Below are 22,102 nucleotides of genomic sequence, written 5' to 3' on the forward strand. Positions count from 1 at the left end.
TCCTTGTAGCTGTAGAGACCATAGAAGGCCTTTCAGTCGGACAAAAGTGTGAGCATCTCTACAGAGGGATCTGTGGACTGGGCTGGTGGCAGGGGGTGAAGAAGGAGGTGGAGAGTGGAGGGCCAAGTTAGTGGGTATTGTCGTGGTTTGGGAGACAACGAGGAAGGGCAAGGGGCCTGGCAAGAGGCCAGGCAGGGCCATAGAGATGGAGAAGAGGGATGTGTCAGGCTTTGTACAGGAAGAAAACCTGGGCTGTCCATACCATGAGGACATCTTTGTGAGAACACAAGACTATGCCAGGATGCCACTCCTCTGCCTAGGGAAAGTTGGCTCACTTTTGTCAAGTTCAAAGCATCGACAGGCAGGCGGGCAGGGCAGGGCACCTGGCTCCGACTCTGAGCTGGGGGACTTCCCAGGTTTGGGCTGAGGTGGACTCAGTCCTGGAGAAACTCAGGGTAGGGAGGAAGCTGGGGAGGGGGTTAAGCCAGCATCTCATGACTCAGCCACTTCCACCCAGTCAGCCCAGTGGCATCTTCCGCTCCCCTGCTCCAAATTCCAACCTGGTGAGGCTGCTGGAGGCTGAGTCAGCGCTGGCACGGCACGAGAGCAACATCTCAAGGGGCTCTCTGCCAACACCCCTAACCCCCAACCAAGGCCAGGCCAGACGAGACAGGATAGTGCAGAAGTCAGGACCTGAGGCTGCAGCAGCCATACAGGAGAGGATGGCCAGGTCATGTGAGTGCCTATGCTCTGTGGGTTATAAAGTCTCTCTAGGTCAAGAACCACCCTCCAAGAAGGGAGGGATCAGAGGCAAGTCCCAGCTCTGCTCTCACTGAATCACCCTGCATTATCTTTTCTCCCATTGGCCTCAATTCTTTTTTTTCCCCCCGAGATAGGGTCTTGAAGCTCTGGTTGTCCTGGAACTTGCTATGTAACACCAGGTTGTCCTCTAACTCCCAGAGATCTGCCTGCCTCTGCCTCCTGAGTGCTAGAATTAAAGATGCGTGCCACCATACTTGGTGGCAATTGCTTGACAACAGGATTGGGCTAGCATCTCCTTAATGAGGTCATGAGTGTTGAGCGCTACACGTGGAAGTGCTTTGTAAACTATTCAGTGGCCTCTGGATAGGGTGGCGGAAGTGAATGCCAATGCCAGGGCTTCTGGAGACACCACCCATGGATACTCAGGCTGTTCACTGGCTAGGCTGCTCCCGGGTGCTGAAATCCAGCCCACCTATGTGTGACCATCTTGAAATTGCAGGGACAGAACGCTTTAATGCGAGTCCTGAGGCATGCACATGGTGGCTCAGACCCGTAATCCTGGCTCTCCAGAAGCTGTGTCAGGACCAGAACTGAGACCAGATTGTGCTACACTGTTTCCTAAAAGGAGAAAACTGTGAGGGCAGAGGCCTGTGGGTGTAGCTCAGTTGGCAAAATGCCTAGCAGGCGCTAAACCCTGGGTTTAATTTTGGTCACTGCGTAAACCTGGGCAGCACTAAACTGGATGTGATGGTGCACACCTGAAATCCAATACTCCCAGCAATCAGGTACAGGCAGAGGATCATAAACTCAAGATGAGCGTGCCTTTAATCCCAGCACGTGACGAGTGGGCAGCCGCAGTCCAAGGCCAACTTGGTCCACGCAGCCAGTGCCACATAATAAAATCCTGTTTTTAAAAACAAAAAGTCTGAACTGAGGTGGCTTAGTAGATAAAGGTGCTCGCCTGACCAGAGTCAGATTCTTGGGACCCAAACTGTGGAGGGAGAACTGACTTCTCCAAGTTGTTCTCTGACCTCCATATGTGTACATAAGACAAACTAGCCTCTGCACCCCATAAAAAAGTAATTTTATATTGTATTGGTTCCAATATGTTGTAAAGATTTTTCTTTGTATAAAAGATTTTTCTTTTTTTTTTTTTTTTTTTGGTTTTTCGAGACAGGGTTTCTCTGTGGCTTTGGAGCCTGTCCTGGAACTAGCTCTGTAGACCAGGCTGGTCTCGAACTCACAGAGATCCGCTTGCCTCTGCCTCCCGAGTGCTGGGATTAAAGGCGTGCGCCACCACCGCCCGGCTAAAGTGTAGTCCAGGCTGGCCTCGAACTCCAGATCCACCTGCCTCTGCCTCCTTCAGCAAATCCTACCGGCCTGCGCCACCAGAACCGGCTTTTTTTTTTTTTTTTTTGGTTTTTTGAGACAGGGTTTCTCTGTGGTTTTGGAGCCTGTCCTGGAACTAGCTCTTGTAGACCAGGCTGGTCTCGAACTCACAGAGATCCGCCTGCCTCTGCCTCCCAAGTGCTGGGATTAAAGGCGTGCGCCACCACCGCCCGGCCCAAGATTTTTCTGTTTTGCCTGTATGTCTCTAACCTATGTGTGCAATGCTTGTAGAGACCAGAAGAGGGCATCTTATCCCCTGCAACTGAGTAGTTAAGAGGCTGTTACCTGACCACCTCAGGAATGCTGGGGGATTAAACCTACCATCCTCTACAAGAATTAGTGCCCTTAGGTGCTGATCCAAGTCCCAACCTCTTTAACTCCCCTCCCCACCCCTGAACTCACAGAGATCCACCTGCCTCTGCTCCCGAGTGATGGGATTAAAGAATGTCCACCATGAATATAATTTTTTAAAAACCTAAAAGTGGGGGTGGGGGAGGTAGTACAGGCCTTTAAACCTAGCACTTTGGGAGGCAGAGTCAAATGGATTTCTTTTGAGTTCCAGGCCAGCCAGGGCTAGTGAGCCCTTGTCTCAATAAAATTTAAGTCTAAAACAAATACACCTTAGGTCAAAGAGTAGTCCCTTGGGCCTTCCTGGAAAGACTAAGAAACTGATTCTGATCCATGGGCGCAGAGGGAGCTCAACTTTGTGGAAGTTCTCGGAAATGAAGCCTAGCCTCAGAAGCGACACGCCATCTTCATTGCTAAGGGAGGAAGAAAACATCGGCCTGGTCAGGTCAGAGTTGCCTCTTCGGGCCCTGCCCTTCCTCAAGAGCCAAAGCAGGTAACCACCAGGTCAGTATTTTTAAAAAATACTCAAGACACGGACCCAAGCTAGATTTTATTGAAATGCCAGGAGCAGGCACATATAGTCAGGGAAGGGACGTTGGTGATGCAGACTATGAGTTTGCAGGGAGGAGCAGGCCTACATCCATGACCCTGCATCCGCTCTTGGCCAGAACATACATGGGCCCCAACAACATGCTCAGTCCAGTAGGAGCCCTGCCACCTGGGCTATGATGGCTCCAAGGGCAGGGCCTGGAAGCACTAAGTTTTCTCCCTTACGAGGGAGCAAAGAAAAGGAAGATGCAAGGTGAGTCTAGTAGGGGACAGAGGTGGCCAGGGCAGGCTTCTTGAGTATCTGTACCCAAGTTGTGGTCCTGGGCAGTGGCTGGGAGCAGCATCAAAGAGGGCAGCTGAGGGCCCGGCCCTCGGGGAGCCAAAGCCCCCAGCCTGTGGGGGCTGGAGTCAACCCGGCACAGAGAGCAGAAGTTCAAAGGGACTGAGTACAGGCAGTTCCCAAGTCAATTAGTCCTCAGAGCTAGGGAGCGTGGCCTTCTTGGGACAAGGAAGAGAAGAAAGAAGGATCCATCCCCAGCAGGGGAGCAAAAGGTGGTCTCGCCCACTAGGCCCCACTAGGTCAGTTCTACATTGTTGGCACGGTCCAACACTCGAGAGCCACGAGCATTGCCTCCAAGCTGGAAACGGCTCTCATAGAGAGTGGGACAGAGGTGCCAGCGGTTGGCTCGGTAGATGCCCAGGTAGGTGTAGACATCAGGTTTGTAAGTGAGCAAGCACTTAACGCCTGCAGCACGGATGGCAGAATCTGCCTCCAGCACACCCAAGCGGTCCGTGAAGTCGTCCGTGTAAACACAGATGACCTGGCGCCCACCCTCCTTAGCCCGTGGGCTCACCTTGGCCACCTGAAGACGGCCCTCAACTACAGCCCTGGCAATGCCAGCCCAGGCATGGTCCAGCTTGAAGCCAGGTGCCAGGTGAATCAGCCACTTGCCAGAGAGCACGCGGTGGGTGATGGCCAGCTGGCGCAGGGTACCTGGTGTGATGGGCCGCCCACTGGCCTGCAGAGTCTCCCAGGCTGCCTGCAGCCCTTGGACATCCCCTGAGTTGGGGGTGTAACCCTGCCCATAGGCTGCAATCCAGCCCACAGGTTCAGAGTTGGGTGAACCTGGGTCCCCATAGCGAGTAACTTGAGATGGTGGGTACTTGGCCAACCAGGCATCCAGCTCTGAGGCAGGTGTAGTACGGGAATCAAATACCAGCCAGGGATCCATGTCGGCTGCCATGGCCTCTGCAGCCAGGTGCTCAGCAGTGAAGCCATCTTCTCGGCCACCTGGAGAGTCCTCCTCTTCCAGCTCCTCGTTTGGTTCCATCCTGTTGTGAGGGAACAGAGTCAGGGGAGGTTTGAGAAAGTAACCACAAAGTGCTGGGTCCTCTAGGATGCCAGGCACTGGCTAAACTGTGTGGCCTTGGGCAAGACTTAATGTCTGTCTGTGCCTCGGTTGCTTCATCTTTACAATGGAATAACAGCTGATCCTGCCTAGATTTGTCTCTGGAATAAAATGCCGGAGGTGGAGTCGCTATTGTTAGTACTTTCACTTACAAACAAGGAAACAGAAACTGAGAAAAGGGACTCGCCCAAGGTCACATCTGTAGGGGTGGAACAGCTGTGGCGTGTGAGCTGGCACGGGACTCCCAGCACCTCTGGCATGGAGACCGGCAGGCAGCAGAGCGCTGCGATTTCAGGGATGTAGGCACAACAGTCGGCCAACCCTAGAGGGTGGCTGTGGAGGGCTGGGCCTCCCGGCCAGCTATCTGGGGCACACTCAAAGACCGAAGCACTGCGGCCTGGAGAGGGTAGCGGCCCACCTGGGGTTAAAGGGCAGCATCAGACTCGAACCCGCTCCGGACAGAGCCTGCGGGAGGGCCCGGCTCCAGTCCTACCACACCCGCCGCCATTAGTGCCCACAGCCTCAGGGTTGCCCCCGCCCCGGGGCTGCCCCTCTCGCCGCCCCGCAGTCACCTCCGGCCTTCGCTCCGTTCCGCGCCAACCCAACTTCGGGCCCTGCTCCGTTCCTGCCCGGGGTCTGCGCCGCCACCCCCACCGCGCCCCGCCCCTGCCACGGCCGCCGCCGCCGCCGCCGCCATCTTAGGGTCCCGCCACCTCAACAACAACTTTATAGACAAACGCAGTCACAGGGCGGGGCCAGAGGCGGAACCGGCCGACTGGGGGCGGGGGCTCCAGGGGAAGGGGCGGGACGCGTTCAGGGGCGGGGCCAGCTCGAGATTCCTGGGCGGAGCCGGCCTGCGCGGGGCGGAGCTAACGTTCGTACTTCTACCTTGGGGGCGGGTGGGAGTGGCGGGCGATCCCTGAGAAGGACTCGCACCGCCCCGGAGGCTCCAAAAGCAGAGCGCTGGGGTTTGGGGCGCTGCTTGTCGACTGGCGGCGCTAGGACCCTGCGGGCAGCGGCGGGGGCGGAGCAGGCGGCAGCAGGACCCGGGGGAACCGCGGCGGGCCGGCGGCGAACAGGCCCGGGGCCGGGAGGCTGCGGGCGGCGGCGCTGGGCCCGGCTCGGCGAGAGAGGCCCCGAGATGCCAAGCAAGAAGAAGAAGTACAACGCGCGGTTTCCGCCGGTGAGCACGTGGCCGAGCTGGGCCTCGGCGGGTTGGACTCCCGGGAGGCTCGGGCCCAGGTCCTGCTGTGGGGGGGCGGGTGCCTTTAGGTGTTCGCGGCCTGACGCCCCGCCCCCTTCCATGCCCTTCACTGGCTCGGTGCCTCCCGCCCCTTCTCTCCGGGTACCCCCTGGCTGCCCCCAGCCCTCCTGCAGGGTCGCAGGCCACGGCGTCCGAGCTCTGTCCCCTTCCTTCGGCAGGCGCGGATTAAGAAGATCATGCAGACGGACGAAGAGATTGGGAAGGTGGCGGCAGCTGTGCCTGTCATCATCTGTATCCTACTAGGGGCTGGCTGGGCTGAGGGGCGTGGGGCGGGACTTCGGCACTCCCCTTTCTCGGATTCTCCTTGACGCCCCTCAGCCCGGGCGCTCGAGCTCTTCCTGGAGTCCCTGTTGAAGAAGGCTTGCCAGGTGACCCAGTCTCGAAATGCCAAAACCATGACCACGTCCCACCTGTGAGTGGCCGCAGAGCTGGGAAGGGCTTCTGAGGAGGCCGTGTCCCGATGGGGAAGTGGTGCGAGGCTGAGGGAGTTTGAGCCAGTTAGGTGGGTTTGGACTGCTGTAGGAGGGATTAGGTGTTCCAGGTGGAGGGCATAACCGGAGCCAAGCTCGCCAGACCGGGTGTCAGTGGGGAGGGGTGCCGTGACGTGAAAAGCTATTCTTAGGGTCCCGCCTAAGTGTTTGGGGTCCGTTTGGACGCCTTCCTCTCCCACTTCTTCAGGAAACAGTGCATTGAGCTGGAGCAGCAGTTTGACTTCTTGAAAGACTTGGTGGCATCCGTGCCCGACATGCAGGGGGATGGGGAAGACAACCACTTGGATGGGGACAAGGGTCCTCGAAGGTGAGTAGCCAAGACCAAGTATATAGGTGGGAAAGGCCAAGGCCACAGGGTTGGGGGTGGCTGGGGGTGAACTAGGAGGAGAGAGTCCTCTGGGCAGATGGACTGTACCTTCCCGAAGGGGCCGGAAACCAGGCAGCAGTGGCAGGAAGAACGGAGGCACTGGAAGCAAAGGCAAAGACAAGAAGCTGTCTGGGACAGACTCGGAACAGGAGGTGAGAGAGGGGGACTGTGGGAAAGGCAGCCTGTGCTAGGCAAAGCTGACTGAGGCTTGCTCTTCTCTACGACCCCTGGTACGCCTGTCTGCATGTCTAAATCCTCATAGACCTATCTGTCGCTGCTCTCCCAGGAGTCTGGGCTCCCCAGTGATGGCCCAGCCTTCTCTCATTAACCCTGACCCCTGCTGTCCTCACAGGATGAGTCTGAGGACACAGACACTGATGGAGAAGAAGAGGCACCACAGCCTCCACCCCAAGCCAGTCACCCCCCTGCCCACTTTCAGAGGTAAGCAACCCAGGGACACCAGCAGGAGGCAATGCCAAACTCCTCAGCGCTCGGTTTACTTTCCTAGCCACTTGGTGTGGTGGTGGTTGGTGGCGGTGGCTGATTTAGGGAGTGGGGTGGGGGTGGAAACACAGAGCCTGTTCTGAGATGGTCTTGTTCCCACCACCCTTGGAGAGAACCTGGGTAGTGCTCTTCACTGGGCCCTTCTCTCCTGGGGGGCTGGAGGATGGTGGAAGGCCTTGTGGGTTGTGTGCAGCACAGTAGCGTGCCCTGATTTCCTCCATTCTCTGTCCCACAGCCCTCCAACCCCCTTCATGCCCTTCACCTCTCCTCTGCCTTTGCCCCCAGCGCCCCCTGGCCCCTCAGCACCTGATGCAGAGGATGAAGAAGACTATGACTCCTAGCGCTCACTGCCCTGACCCCAGGCCATGTGCCCCTTTAGTTAGTATTAGCTGCTCTGGGGAGGAAAGAAAGATGGAATTGTTGTTAAATTTATTAAATACATTTATTAAAAAAGGGAAGAGGATTCTGGTTTCTTTTCAGCTTGTGTCCAGGGATTTGTTGGCTGCATTATTTATTCTCTGTAGCTTTGGAGCCTGTCCTGGAACTAGCTCTTGTAGACCAGGCTGGCCTCGAACTCACAGAGATCCACCTGTCTCTGCCTCCCGAGTGCTGGGATTAAAGGTGTGCGCCACCACCACCCGGCTGTGGCTGCATTCTTATTGCCCCCCTACTTACCTCCCCACATGGGGGCAGGCTGGGACAGTGGTGGGCCAGCCAGTGACTGAGGAAAAGGAGGGGCACTGAAGAAAGGAAGGGGTCTAGGGACCAAGCGACACAAGCTGAGACTGCTGAAGGTTAACTCCTCATGTGCTGTGGACCCTTCTCTGAGCTGCTGAGAAGGGACAGATGGGACCAGTACTGAGATTGGGCCTTAAACGGTGGTGCTCTGCCACCAGTACAGTGGCGGGCTCAGCACAGTGAATCAGGTATATGAGATAGCTAGCCAAGGGCCTGTGGAGCAGCTTCAGTGCCAAAGGCAAGAGCTGCATCCTCCAAGAGCTGCAATGGTGAGGAAAGCGGGAGGTGGTAGCCACTTGGGGAAGCCTAGAGGAAGATGGTAGGTCCATCTATTAACAAGTTTCTTCCTGATGGAGACATTCAGGGGACCTTGGGGACATGCTGGGCGTGTGGGTAAGGTTGCTGGTGGCCGCAGAGGAGACCCAGGCCTGTTTGACCTTAGGCTTGAAGACAGGCTGCAAAGGGTATTGGTAAGCACCTCTTCTAGCTTTCTTTAGCTCTTTGGCAAGGGCGGGACCCTTTTCCAGCCGAGGGACACAGGAGAAAAAGAGAAGATTTGGCTTGAAGATCTCAATTTTGGCTGTGATGAATTTGGGGTGCTCTTGAGGTCACTGAAGAAAGGATGAGTTGGCCATGTTATGGACACCTAGAGACAGGTGTATGAACTTGGAAGACCACCAGACACGAGAGCTGCCACACGGAGCTATCCAGATGGTCTGGTAGAAGGAGAGGACAGATGCCAAATGTTTAGACAAGGAAGTATCCCAAAGAGGAGCGCGTCTGCACACTGCTTCAGTAGTTAGAGCTGAGGCCTTGCTGGGGCTCAGAAGGGACTAAAGGAATGCAGGGTATGTTTGCTGCTGCTTTGTAAAATTTATATCATGCCTGAATTGTGCACTACATATGTGCTGGTGTGAACAGAGGCCAGAAGAGGGCATCGAATCCCCCAGAACTAGTTATAGGTGGTTGCCAGCCACCTTGTGGGTCGTGGGAGTCTGAACCCTGGTCATTTGGAAGAACATGCTAAGCCATGTCTCCAGCTCTTCTCTTTTATTTTTTATTTATTTAGGTTTTTCGAGGCAGGGTTTCTCTGTAGCTTTGGAGCCAGTCCTGGAACTAGCTCTTGTAGACCAGGCTGGCCTTGAACTCACAGAGATCTGCCTGCCTCTGCCTCCCGAGTGCTGGGATTAAAGGCATGCGCCACCACTGCCTGGCAGCCCTCTGCTTTTTTTTTTTTTTTTTTTTTGAATTTCGAGACAGGGTTTCTCTGTGGTTTTGGAGCCTGTCCTGGAACTAGCTCTTGTAGACCAGGCTGGTCTCGAACTCACAGCCCTCTGCTTTTTAAGATGGCAAAAGGTTTGGAGTAGGATGAGAGGCATTTGCCTAACACTCACAAAGCCCTGGGTTAGATCCTCAGCACTAATATATATATTAAAATTGACAGAACCTTAGGTTTCCAGAGAGGAAGGGGCACAGGACAGGACGGGGGAATAGCAGAACTTGAGGGAGAGAGGGTGGGGATGGGGTTTTGAAGGGAGCATGAAGAACCAGTAGCTTAATGGAGACTGCACTGTGAAGCGGGAGGCAAAGTCACCTGTGCCATGTGAGAAGACAGGCTAGGGCAGGGTTTAAGAGGGAGGACTTGACGATGGTGGTTGGGTGCTGTCTGTCTTTCCTCCACTCCCAGTTTGGTTATAATGCTCCTGTAACTCCTCCACCCAACCTGAGGTGTAGGCAGCTGAGCCCACTTGTGGGACTGAATGGGCATGGTGCAGCCTGGTCAGTCAATGCAACACTCTGGGTATGGTGACAGCTGTAGAGCTGGCACTGACCCCCAGCACCTGAGCTGCTGGGAGCTGCTGGGAATTTTTTGCCCACTCCTAGGGTTGAGAACGGGAGCAGCACAGGCGCTGGGCCTGAGGACATTGGAACACCCATCAGGGGCCTGCCGTGCCCACATTTCCCAGGCACGTGAACCAGGAGGTCTCCTCCCACTCCACCCACACCTGGGGAACATGAGGAGTGAAGAGGGTGTGGTTCATAGGAACACTGATTTTTAGCTGCAGATGGGGACAAACCCAGGGAAGGTAAACACACAGGACACCATAGCAAAGGCCATGCCTAGCAGAAGCACGAGTGGAGTTAGAAGACCCTGAGAGCCTGTCAAGTAGAATCCATCAAAGTAGAGGATTCTGAGGCTGGTGAGATGGTTCAGCAGTTAAGAGCACGGACACTCTTGTAGAGGACCCTGGTTTGGTTCCCAGAACCCACATGGAGGCTCACAGCCATCTGTAACTTTGGTTCCAGGAGACCCAATGCCCTCCAGCAACACAACACACATGTTCATACATTCATGCAGGGAAACATACACATAAAAATGTTAAAGTAAGTGGGTTCTGGGGCCAAGTGTGGTGGCACCTATAATCCCAGTAGAGGCAGGAGGATCTCAAGTTTGAGGCTGGCCTGGGCAGCATAGTGCTAGGATTAGAGGGATTAGAGGCGTGCGCCACCACCGTCTGGCTACTACAGGCAGCAGTAAGATGTCTGTTGTGAGTTCTGGGAACCAAACTTGTGTCCTATGGAAGAGCAGTCCGCGCTCTTAACTACTGAACCACCCTTCCAGCCCCATAGGATAGATAATTCCTATCTTAGGGCCGCAGAACAATGGAATAGGGCTAGCCTCCTGAGTCAGAGGACAGGGCAATGCTTCCAGCAGGGCCAGGCCTTTGGATGCCTCCTAGAGTGGGGATGAATAAAACAGCTCTGGGTATTATCTAGAAGGGCCACTCTATACCTTACTGGTCTGTTGAACGTTTTCCCCTTTGTTCTTTTCTGTTCTGTTCTTTTGTTTTGTTGTTTTGTTCAAGACAGGGTTTCTCTGTAGCTTTGGAGCCTGTCCTGGAACTAGCTCTTGTAGACCAGGCTGGCCTCGAACTCAGAGATGTGCCTGCCTCTGCCTCCTGAGTGTTGGGATTAAAGGCGTGTGCCGCCATCACGGTCCAGTTTTTTCCCTCTGTTCTTGAGCTGAGAGCCTTGCGCAAAGGCCTGTGTGAAAGCTTCAGCCTTGGGTGTGGCACAACCAGTGTCAGCCAAAGGCTATGACTCTCACTGCCAACTGGAAAGGCCCCTGCAGCTCACTGCAAGATTTGTTCAGCAAACTTACAATACAGAGGAGAGATGAGCTTCTAAGTCCCCACTGGAAAGAAGCCTAAGGGGCAAGTCTAACCTCACCCATTGCTGGAGAAGTTTCCTGGGCACAGAAATGATATCTTGCTAGTGGGCACGTCAGTGGGGAACCCGCTTTGAAAAATCTACTCTGTTGCCATGGTTGTTTCACCCATGATACACTGGTCTCCTCAGACTTCTTCCCAAGAGAGGTCTAGGCTGGTGTTCACCAAGTCAAGAACACTCACGTTTGGGCGTGGTAGCCAGAGGAGGGAGACCAGGGTATTCCCGACACTTGATAATGGGAGCAGGAGGACCAGGAGTTCAAGAGATACGACATAGGGCTGGAGAGATGGCTCAGCGGTTAAGAGCATTGCCTGCTCTTCCAAAGGTCCTGAGTTCAATTCCCAGCAACCACATGGTGGCTCACAACCATCTGTAATAAGGTCTGGTGCCCTCTTCTGGCCTGCAGGAATACATATAGACAGAATATTGTATATGTAATAAATAAATATTTTAAAAAAATAGATACGACATAAAAACAGACAAAGAACAGGAGAAATAGCTCAGCAGTTGAGAGCATTGGATGTTTTTCCAGAGGACCCTGGTTTGATTCCTAGCACCTACATTCCTAGCACCTACACGGTGACTCACAATTGTCTGTAACTCCAGTTCCAGGAGATCAGCTGCCCTCCTCTGTCATCCTCAGGCAAAACATTCATGCACAAAAATTTAAATATTAAAAAAGGAAAAAGATGCCTATAGTCTCCCCTGGAATAGCTTGATGCCGCTCCCAGGTCTTCGGTGAACACATGGATGCACAGTAATAAGTGCGTGTGACAAGAACGTGGAAAACAGGGAAAAAGAGTGAGGAGAGTTCGGGATGTGGCCACACCTTTAATTCCAGCACTCAGGAGGCAGAGGCAGGAGGATTCCTGTGAGTGAAAGGCTGGTCTATACAGCAATTTTGAGATCAAGTTAGAGTCACACATTGAGACCCTATCTCAAAAAAAAGAGTCTTTGTTACAACAGATAAATCTTAAAGATCATGGTAACCAAAAGAGCCAAACAAGTACATTAGGTGATGTAACGCTTTTAAATGAAGTTTTTTTTTGTTTTGTTTTTTTTTTTTTTTTTTTTGTTTTTCGAGACAGGGTTTTTCTGTGGCTTTGGAGCCTGTCCTGGAACTTGCTCTGTAGACCAGGCTGGTCTCGAACTCACGGAGATCCGCCTGCCTCTGCCTCCCGAGTGCTGGGATTAAAGGCGTGTGCCACCATCGCCCGGCTTTTGTTTTGTTTTTAAGATTTATTTATCATGTGTCCAATGTTCTGCCTGTCTGTATACCTGCAAGGCAAATGAAGGCACCAGATCTCATTACAGATGGTTGTGAGCAACCATGTGGTTGCTGGGAAGTGAATTCAGGACCTCTAGAAGAGCAGCCAGTGCTCTTAACCTCTGAGACATCTCTCCAGCCTCTTAAATGGAGTTTTAAAAAATAAAATTTCACAGATTTAACCCAATGCCCATCAAAATACCAGCAAAATTCTTCAAAGACTTCGAAAGAATGGTACCCAACTTCATATGGAAAAGAAAAAAACCCAGGATAGTCAAAACAATCCTGTACAATGAAAGAACTTCTGGAGGCATCACAATCCCTGACTTCAAACTCTACTACAGAGCTACAGTACTGAAAACAGCCTGGTATTGGCATAAGAGCAGACAGGAGGACCACTGGAACCAAATAGAAGACCCAATATCAATCCACACATTTTCGAACACCTGATCTTTAATAAAGAAGCGAAAATATCAAATGGAAAAAAGAAAGCATATTTAACAAATGGTGCTGGAATAACTGGATATCAACATGTAGAAGAATGAAAATAGACCCATATCTATCACCATGCACAAAACTCAAGTCCAAATGGATCAAAGACCTCAACATAAAGCCAGTCACACTGAACCTTATAGAAGAGAAAGTGGGAAGTACACTTGAACACATTGGCACAGGGAACCACTTCCTAAATATAATCCCACAGCACAGACACTGAGAGAAACAATTAATAAATGGGACCTCCTGAAACTGAAAAGCTTCTGTAAAGCAAAGGACATGATCAACAAGACAAAACAACAGCCTACAGAATGAGAAAAGATCTTCACTAACCTCACATCAGACAGAGGGCTGATCTCCAAAATATACAAAGAACTCAAGAAATTGGACACCAAAAGAGCACATAATCCAATAAAAAAATAGAGTACAGACCTAAACAGAGAACTCTCAACAGAGAAATCTAAAATGGCAGAAAGACACTTAAGTAAAATGTTCAACATCCTTAGCCGCCGGGCGGTGGTGGCGCACGCCTTTAATCCCAGCACTCGGGAGGCAGAGGCAGGCAGATCTCTGTGAGTTCGAGGCCAGCCTGGTCTACAAAGGGAGTTCCAGGACAGGCTCCAAAGCTACAAAGAAACCCTGTCTCGAAAAACCAAAAAAAAAAAAAAAAAAAAAAAAAAAAAAAAAGCCGGGCGATGGTGGCGCACGCCTTTAATCCCAGCACTTGGGAGGCAGAGGCAGACGGATCTCTGTGAGTTCGAGACCAGCCTGGTCTACAGAGCTAGTTCCAGGACAGGCTCCAAAGCCACAGAGAAACCCTGTCTCGAAAAACCAAAAAAAAAAAAAAAAAAATCCTTAGCCATCAGAGAAATACAAATCAAAACAACTCTGAGATCCCATCTTACACCTGTAAGAATGGCCAAGATCAAAAACACTGATGACAACTTACGCTGGAGAGGTTGTGGGGGAAAGGGAACACTTCTGCATTGCTGGTGGGAATGCAAGCTGGTACAACCCCTTTGGATGTCAGTGTGGTGATTTCTCAGAAAATTAGGAAACAACCTTCCTCAAGACCCAACAATACCACTTTTGGGTATATATCCAAAGGATGCTCAATCGTGCCACAAGGACATGTGCTCAACTATGTTCGTAGCAGCTTTGTTTGTCATAGCCAGAACCTGGAAACAACCTAAATGCCCCTCAACTGAAGAATGGATAAGGAGCCGGGCGGTGGTAGTGCACGCCTTTAATCCCAGCACTCAGGAGGCAGAGGCAGGCGGATCTCCAGGACTACACAGAGAAAAAGTGAGGACGGTGGCACACATCTTTAATCCCAGCACTTGGGAGGTGGAGACAGGTGGATCTCTGTGAGTTCGAGGCCAGCCTGGTCTACAAGAGCTAGTTCCAGGACAGGCACCAAAGCTACAGAGAAACCCTGTCTCGAAAACAACAACAACAACAACAACAACAAAGAATGGATAAGGAAAATGTGATACATTTACACAATGGAGTACTACACAGCAGAAAAGAATTATGACAGCTTGAATTTTGCAGGAAAATGGATGGATCTAGAAAATATTATTTTGAGTGAGGTAACTCAGACACAGAAAGACAATTATCACATGTACTCACTCATAGGTGGTTTTTAAACATAAAGCAAAGAAAACCATCCTACAAACCACAATCCCAGAGAATTTAGACAACAATGAGGACACTAAGAGAGACTCACATAGACATAATCTACATGGGAAGTAGAAAAAGACAAGATCTCCTGAGTAAATTGGGAGCATGGGGACCTGGGGGAGGGTTGAAGCGGGGAGGGGAGAGGAGCAGAGAAAAATGTAGAGCTCAATAAATATCAATAATAAAAAAAAGAACCTAAGAACCTATCTATGCCACATGGAGTGTTCTAAATGGTGGTAATTCTGCAAACAAAATGTTCTTGGAGTTTGAAGAGGAGAGACAGCTGACAGCTGACGACGTCCAGAAATAGCAAGTCAGATGGCGATTCATATTGTGGGGACATAGGGAGGAGCGGGGGTGCCTAGGGCAGGAAGAGGGTGACTTAGCATTCTGCACAAGGCTTGGGGACAACTTGAAAAAGGTAAGATTTTTTTTTCAAGACAGGGTTTCCCTGTGTAACAGCCCTAGTTGCCCTGGAACTAGCTCTGTAGACTAGGCTGGCCTCGAACTCACAGAGATCCACCTGTCTCCACCTCCCAAGTGCTGGGATTGAAGATGTGTGCCACTGTCTTCACTTTTTCTCTGTGTAGTCCTGGATCTCCTGGAACTCGATCTATAGATCAGGCTGGCCTTGAAAACTCACAGAGATTCACCTGCCTCTGCCTCCTGAGTGCTGGAATTAAAGGTGTGTGCCACCACTGCCTGGCTGTTGGATGAAGTTTTTTTTTTTTTTTTGGTTTTTCGAGACAGGGTTTCTCTGTGGTTTTGGAGCCTGTCCTGGAACTAGCTCTTGTAGACCAGGCTGGTCTCGAACTCACAGAGATCTACCTGCCTCTGCCTCCCAAGTGCTGGGATTAAAGGCGTGCGCCACCACCGCCCGGCTGGATGAAGTTTTTTTTTTTTTTTTAATATTTATTTATTTATTATGTATACAATATTCTTTCTGCATGTATGCCTGAAGGCCAGAAGAGGGCACCAGACTTCATTACAGATGGTTGTGAGCCACCATGTGGTTGCTGGGAATTGAACTCAGGACCATTGGAAGAGCAGGCAATGCTCTTAACCGCTGAGCCATCTCTCCAGCCCCTGGATGAAGTTTTTTATCAAGACTTTAAGATCAGACGGCAGGCATCTGTGTCTCCCTGAAACCGGCTGTCGTGATCTGCGCCCAGGGAGCCTACAAGGGCACTTCTGTGGTGCGCCATGCCTTTCTTTGATGTGCAGAAAAAGCTGGGCATTAGCCTCGATCGCCACTTCGTATTCCAAAGTGTTGAGCAGCCCTTCAAGATTCCCTTCCAATGCCATGCTTTCGAAAAAGAGTGGATAGAGTGTGCACATGGCATCGGTGCTACCCGGGCTAAAAAAGAGTGCAAGATAGAATTTGAAGATTTCGAGGAATGTTATCTTCGGTATAAAATGATGAAGCGCCTGGGTGAAATCAGACGACAGCCGGATAAGCTAGTTAAAGAGGGGAAATACACCCCTCCACCTCACCACATGGGCCAGGAGGAACCCAGGCCCTGAGCAGAGCAGGTGGACGCTGCTTTTCATGCTGTTTTCCGCTGGGAGAAAGTCTAATGAAAACTGCTTCATTGAGTACATAAAAATAAAGAATTAGTCAACCTCAAAAAAAAAAAAAAGACTTTAAGATCAGAAAATGTAAAATATGTCATCTGATATGTTGTTGGTTTTGTTTCAAGGCTGGCTATCCTGAGTCCTTTGGGTTTCCATGTGAATTTTAAAGTCAGCTTATCAAGACCTGGAAAGACAGCTGAGGTATTGTTTTCTAAAACCTTATTTATTTCGTGTGTGGGGTGTGGTGCAGCATGCACAGGTCTCTGCTACCCTGTGGGTTCCCAGGATGGAGTCTGAGTCAGCAGGCTTGTCTGCAAGAGCCTTTAATGGCTGAGTCATCCCATCAGCCTGTCAGCTGAGATTTTGACAGGGACTTAGCAGAATTGTTTTGTGGAGATTGCTACTCTCTGGGCTTGTTTTGGGAACAGATGCCTTCCCTTCTGGTTAAGAATTACATTTTTGCCGGGCGGTGGTGGCGCACGCCTTTAATCCCAGCACTTGGGAGGCAGAGGCAGGCGGATCTCTGTGAGTTCGAGACCAGCCTGGTCTACAGAGCTAGTTCCAGGACAGGCTCCAAAACCACAGAGAAACCCTGTCTCGAAAAACCAAAAAAAAAAAAAAAAAAAAAGAATTACATTTTTGCCTGATGCATGCCTTTAACCAGCACTCCAGAGGCAGAGGCACACGGATCTGTGAGTTCCAGCCTGGTCTATATAACAAGTTCCAGGCCAGACATGGCTACATAGTGAGACCCTGTCTGTAAGCACCCGAGTTACCTGGAAGAGCAGTTTCTAATGTGTGAGCTGCCTGCAGGCTGTGCAGTGAGCTCCGGTTTGCAGCTTCCGTGAGTGGCCTCCCATGCTGGGGTGGGTTCTGTTAATGCAGCTGTCCCTGACTCATTTTTGCTCAAGTAACCCCTCACCCACATCCATACTATCATTGGTTCTCTGTCTGGGATGAGAAGACGTTTCTTTATATCTCCTTACAGATGATGCCCTACAACGCCCTCATGCCACCAAAAGGAAGGCAGGCAGGATACATGTCATGGTGCACTCAGAAATCAGAGGAGCATGCGTCTGTCCTCGTCTACCATGTGGGTCCTTTGTCTTCCATGCAGGAATCAAAATCAGGTCTAGCACCCTTACCAACCGAGCTGTTCAGCCGCCCCAGCCACATTCCTAGTCTGCCTTGCAGAAATCTGTGATGCGTCTTCCTCCTGCCTCCTTAGAGAATGAGTCTAGGGACCAAGGAAGGCTGCCAAGCTCCCTGCTAATCCTTGGCCTTGCTGTGGTTGATCTCTCTGTGGCTCTGGCTAGGAGCTCTCTCTTACTCAGCAATCTTCACTCTTTTTTTTGTTGTTGTTGCTGTTAATTTTTTTGTTGTTGTTGTTTGTCTCTGAGACAGAGTCTCTGTACATAACCCTGAGTGTTCTAGAATTCACTATATAGACCAGGCTGGCCTTGAACTTATAAAGGAGATCTGCCCATCTCTGCCCCCAAGTTCCAGGATTAAAGGTGTGTGGCACCTCACCCAATCACAATCTTCGTTCTTGCTGGCCACTTTAATCTGTTGGTCTCCATGCCATATCTCCCTGACCTCTCCTGACCCCTAAGTATTCTGACTTCTGCTCCAACCCTTCTCTCAGCTCAAGTGTCTAATTGTTTCCCTAACAAGTGTCTTTCCTGAATCTCCCACTTAACTTCCCTTAGCAGTTAGTCTTGTGGTCACCTGAAGTCACTAAAAAAAAAAATCTCTGCTAGTCTGGTGTGGAGGCTCACACCTTTAAGAAAATTTGAGGCTAGCCTGGCTCCAGAGTAAGACTGATGTGGGATTCCACTCTGTATGCTGTGAATATGTTGTATTACCATTGGCTAATAAAAAAGCTGCTTTGGCCTATGGCAGGGCAGAATATAGCCAGGCTGAAAGAGATATACAGAGAGAGTAGGTGGAGTCAAAGAGACACCATATAGTTGCCCAAGAAGACGCCAGAAAAGAACCTTACCCCATAGACCACAGCCTCATGGCAATACCACAGATTAATAGAAATTTGTTAATTTAAGGTGTAAGATCTAGTTAATAAGAAGTCTGAGCTAAGCCAAGTGGTGGTGGCGCACGCCTTTAATCCCAGCACTCAGGAGGCAGAGGCAGGCGGATCTCTGTGAATTCGAGACCAGCCTGGTCTACAAGAACTAGTTCCAGGACAGGCACCAAAGCTACAGAGAAACCCTGTCTCAAGAAAACAAAACAAAACAAAAACAACCCCACCCCCCGAGCTTCTGACTTTATAGGTCAATGTTGTGATTAATATAGTTTCTGTGATTACTCAGGAACGAAAGAGCATCCTCCATTTACATAAGATGGTAGAGGTAACCACCTAAGCCACAACATAGGGGCTAGGAAGATGACTCGCCGGGCAGAATCTTTCTGTGAAAGTGTGGCCATCTGAGCGGGATTCCCAGAAGCCACATAAAGGTGACAAGCGAGAGGAGGCTCCACAAAGTTGTCTTCTGACCTTCACACACAGGCTCTGTCAGAAGCTCCCCTATCACTCACACATGATAATAATCAATAAACAGAATAAGTGAATGAATGACTGGAAAGAAATGGCTGGTGTTATGAGCAGTCAGATCTCTGGCTTGACTCACTTGTATCTGCTGTTTCACCTCTCTGAACAGTTGCTTCTCTCCTGGTGCTGGAACCCCTACTCCCGAGGAGCGGGAAAGCCAGGCTTCCCTGTTCTCACCCCATCCCATTCGGCTATCCTGTTGTTGTGGGGCACAGGGATAGCAGCAGGAAAGTGGTAAGGAGCTGGCAGTAGCCGCTCCAGACAGTGGAGGAAAGCTATTCCAGCAGAATGTACTGCTCTCGCCGAGGACCTGGGTTCAGTGTCTGGTGCCCACACGGTGGCTCCTGACCCTTCATAACTTCAGTGTCAGCGATCCGGTACCCTCTCTGGCCTCCCTGGGCACATAGTGCACAAACGTACATTCAGACAAAATAACCAGACACGTATCAAAAGTGAAAAATAGAAAATGCTGCTCCTGTCTGCGGGTACTGCCTAGCTTTCTGGCCACCTTTACAGATCAGCTCCAACTTCAGTTCCAGCAAAGGGCAGCTGCTCCACTTTTCTCCCACCTGGCGGCACACACGGACCCATCCCATTGGGTTCCCTTGGCAGGGCCCAATCATTTTCACCCTAGAGCCAGTCAGTTCTCACTGCTAGGCCCATCTTCCACGGAGGTCACCTGCACTGCTGACCCCCTGGGCCACCACCACCGCAGCAGCCTTTTGAGTCTCCTTGAAGCATTCAGTACCGGATCTGGAATTAGCAGACAATTCAGCAGGGCATGTGACACATACCATTAGCCCCAGCATTCCACAGAGGTAGGCAGATCTCTGAGTTCAAGACCAGCCTGGCCTACAGAGTGAGTTCTGGGCCAGTCAGGGCTACACAGAGAAACCCTGTCTGGGAAAATCATTAAAAATCTCGAAAAACCAAAAAAAAAAAAAAAAAAAAAAAAAAAAGAAGAAGAGGAGGACGAGGAGGACGAGGAGGAGGACGAGGACGAGGAGGACGAGGACGAGGAGGATGAGGACGAGGAGGAGGACGAGGAGGAGGAGGAGGAAGAAGAAAACGGAGACAAGGGTTCACTAGTGCAGGGCAGGCCTAGGATCTCAGCAGGATAACAGTCTTTCCAAATCAATGTTGTTACCAACTTACTCCCTCAAAATCCACCACGGGGGACTGGCAAAATGACTCAGCAGGCAAAGGTATTTGCCACCAAACCTGATGACCTAAGTTTAACTGCCAGACCTGCATGGTGGAAGGGGAGAGGTGACTGCTTCTATAAGTCCTCTATGTTCATGTGTGTCCCAGGGCACACACCCTGCCCTACATACACAATCATATAAACATAAATAAATCTGCCCTTGGAGCTGGGGCATGTTTCAGTAGGTAGGATGTTTACCTAGAATGTATGAAACCGTGGGTTCAATGTTCAGCACCGAATAAATGAGGCGTTGTGGTGCACATCTGTAAGCTGGAGCCAGAGAGGTAGAGGCAAGGTGATCAGAAGTTCAAGTTTATCATTGTCGGTGTAAGAAGTCCAAAGCTAGCCAGGACAATATGAGACCCTTTCTGAGAGGAAGGAAGGAAGGAAAAGGAAAGGAAGAAAAGTTCAACTTTAATTTGTTTATATTTCTGACAAGGACAAGGACTTCAAAAGGAGCAAAATGTGGGTCACATTGACAGGACTGAAGAGACGGCTCAGCGGGTAAGAACACTGACTGCTCTTCTAGAGTACCGGGCACAAAATAATACAGACTCCAATTGTTCCAAAACCAGTGAAGAAAGTTATAGGCTAAGACTCCACCTGGACACGGCGATACTGGCCGGACTCGGCGATGCCGGCTGGTAATCTCAGCACTCAGGAAGGGAGTGGGAAGAACAAGTTCAAAGCTACCTTCTGCTACACAGACAGCATGAGGCCAGCCTGGGCTATACGGGACACTGCTTAAAGAAACAAACAAAAAAATCTCCTACAAAATAGTAAGAAAAAGACAAAAAACTCAGTGGGAGCGCTGTGGCTGTGCTCAGGGCTGAGTGAGTGTGCACTCAGTGGGGGGGCTGTGGCTGCCCTCAGGGATGAGTGTGCACTCAGTGGGAGGGCTGTGCTCAGGGATGAGTGTGCACTCAGTGGGAGGGCTGTGGCTGTGCTCAGGGCTGAGTGAGTGTGAACTCAGTGGGAGGGCTGTGGCTGTGCTCAGGGCTGAGTGTGCACTCAGTGGGAGGGCTGTGGCTGTGCTCAGGATTGAGTGGGTGTGCACTCAGTGGGGGGGCTGTGGCTGTGCTCAGGATTGAGTGAGTGTGCACTCAGTGGGGGGCTGTGGCTGTGCTCAGGGCGGAGTGTGCACTCAGTGGGAGGGCTGTGGCTGTGCTCAGGATTGAGTGAGTGTGCACTCGGTGGGGGGGCTGTGGCTGTGCTCAGGAGTGAGTAAGTGTGCACTCAGTGGGAGGGCTGTGGCTGTGCTCAGGTCTGAGTGTGCACTTAGGATTCATGAGGCTTTGTGTTCCAATCCTAAAACCAAATAAAAAGGGGGATGAAGCTGCAGTGGTGCCTCAGTTGCTACCCAGGCATAAGAACCTGAGTTAGATTCCCAGCATCCACATAGAGAAAGCTGAGCCGGGCGGTGGTGGCGCACACCTTTAATCCCAGCACTTGGGAGGCAGAGGCAGGCGGATCTCTGTGAGTTCGAGACCAGCCTGGTCTACAAGAGCTAGTTCCAGGACAGGCTCCAAAACCACAGAGAAACCCTGTCTCGAAAAACCAAAAAAAAAAAAAAAAAAAAAAAGAAAGAAAAAAGAGAAAGCTGAGAACTTGAGGGCATGGTAGCACATGACTTTCATCCCAGTGCTATTGAAGCAGAGGCAGGCAGAGCTTTGTGTGTTCAAGGAGAGCCTGGTCTACATAGTGACTTTTAGACCAGCTAGGGCTACATGTGAGACACTGCCTAAGACAAAATAAATATAAACAAAACAACAAAATCCATAGAAAAATCAAAACAAAAGCAAAGTACATATACACACAGGCACTCCCAGAAAATATAAGATCAAAACACGGCCATTCTCAGCTCTGACTTACTTGCTGCCTCTGAAGGGCATGCTATCCATGGACTGGCTCAGCCAGAGGCTTGGAGAGCAGAGTAATTGTATAAGATCTCATGTGTAAATGGAGACCGTTCATTCATTTCTTGGCTGCCCAGACCCAAATAATCTTAGTGTCCTCATTGTTGTCTAAGTTCTCTGGGATTGTGGTTTGTAGGCTGCTTTTCTTTGCTTTATGTTTAAAAACCACCTATGAGTGAGTACATGTGATAATTGTCTTTCTGCGTCTGTGTTACCTCACTCAAAATAATGTTTTCTAGACCCATCCATTTTTCTGCAAAATTCAAGCTGGCGTTATTTTTTTCTGCTGTGTAGTACTCCGCTGTGTAAATGTACCACATTTTCCTTATCCATTCTTCGGTTGA

General features: G+C 50.8%; 3 protein-coding genes across 4 annotated transcripts; 2 read left to right on the forward strand and 1 right to left on the reverse strand.

The window, feature by feature from the left end:
- Nucleotides 1-3,042: 3,042 nt before the first annotated feature.
- C8H11orf68 (chromosome 8 C11orf68 homolog) lies at nt 3,043-5,161 on the reverse strand. Its single transcript, XM_057778826.1, has 2 exons — nt 5,030-5,161; nt 3,043-4,380 (listed from the first exon to the last, which is right to left on the reverse strand). Exons 1-2 carry the CDS (start codon nt 5,152-5,154, stop codon nt 3,624-3,626), a joined length of 882 nt encoding a protein of 293 aa, XP_057634809.1. The 5' UTR covers nt 5,155-5,161; the 3' UTR covers nt 3,043-3,623.
- Nucleotides 5,162-5,375: 214 nt separating this feature from the next.
- Nucleotides 5,376-7,535, forward strand: Drap1 (DR1 associated protein 1). Of its 2 annotated transcripts, none has more exons than XM_057778810.1 (7): nt 5,376-5,640; nt 5,880-5,952; nt 6,040-6,133; nt 6,400-6,519; nt 6,617-6,731; nt 6,932-7,020; nt 7,319-7,535. In XM_057778810.1, the coding sequence occupies exons 1-7, from the start codon at nt 5,599-5,601 to the stop codon at nt 7,422-7,424; spliced, it is 639 nt and encodes a 212-aa protein (XP_057634793.1). In that variant the 5' UTR covers nt 5,376-5,598; the 3' UTR covers nt 7,425-7,535. The 2 variants fall into 2 exon arrangements, with proteins under 2 accessions (XP_057634793.1, XP_057634794.1); XM_057778811.1 differs by having other exon boundaries at nt 5,377-5,640; nt 6,638-6,731.
- An 8,090-nt stretch (nt 7,536-15,625) lies between these two features.
- Nucleotides 15,626-16,115, forward strand: LOC130880701 (NADH dehydrogenase [ubiquinone] iron-sulfur protein 5-like). The gene has a single exon (XM_057779869.1). The coding sequence runs from the start codon at nt 15,701-15,703 to the stop codon at nt 16,019-16,021; it is 321 nt and encodes a 106-aa protein (XP_057635852.1). The 5' UTR covers nt 15,626-15,700; the 3' UTR covers nt 16,022-16,115.
- Nucleotides 16,116-22,102: the final 5,987 nt, after the last annotated feature.

Source organism: Chionomys nivalis, chromosome 8 (genome assembly GCF_950005125.1).
Source record: "Chionomys nivalis chromosome 8, mChiNiv1.1, whole genome shotgun sequence".
Lineage (NCBI taxonomy): Eukaryota > Metazoa > Chordata > Mammalia > Rodentia > Cricetidae > Chionomys > Chionomys nivalis.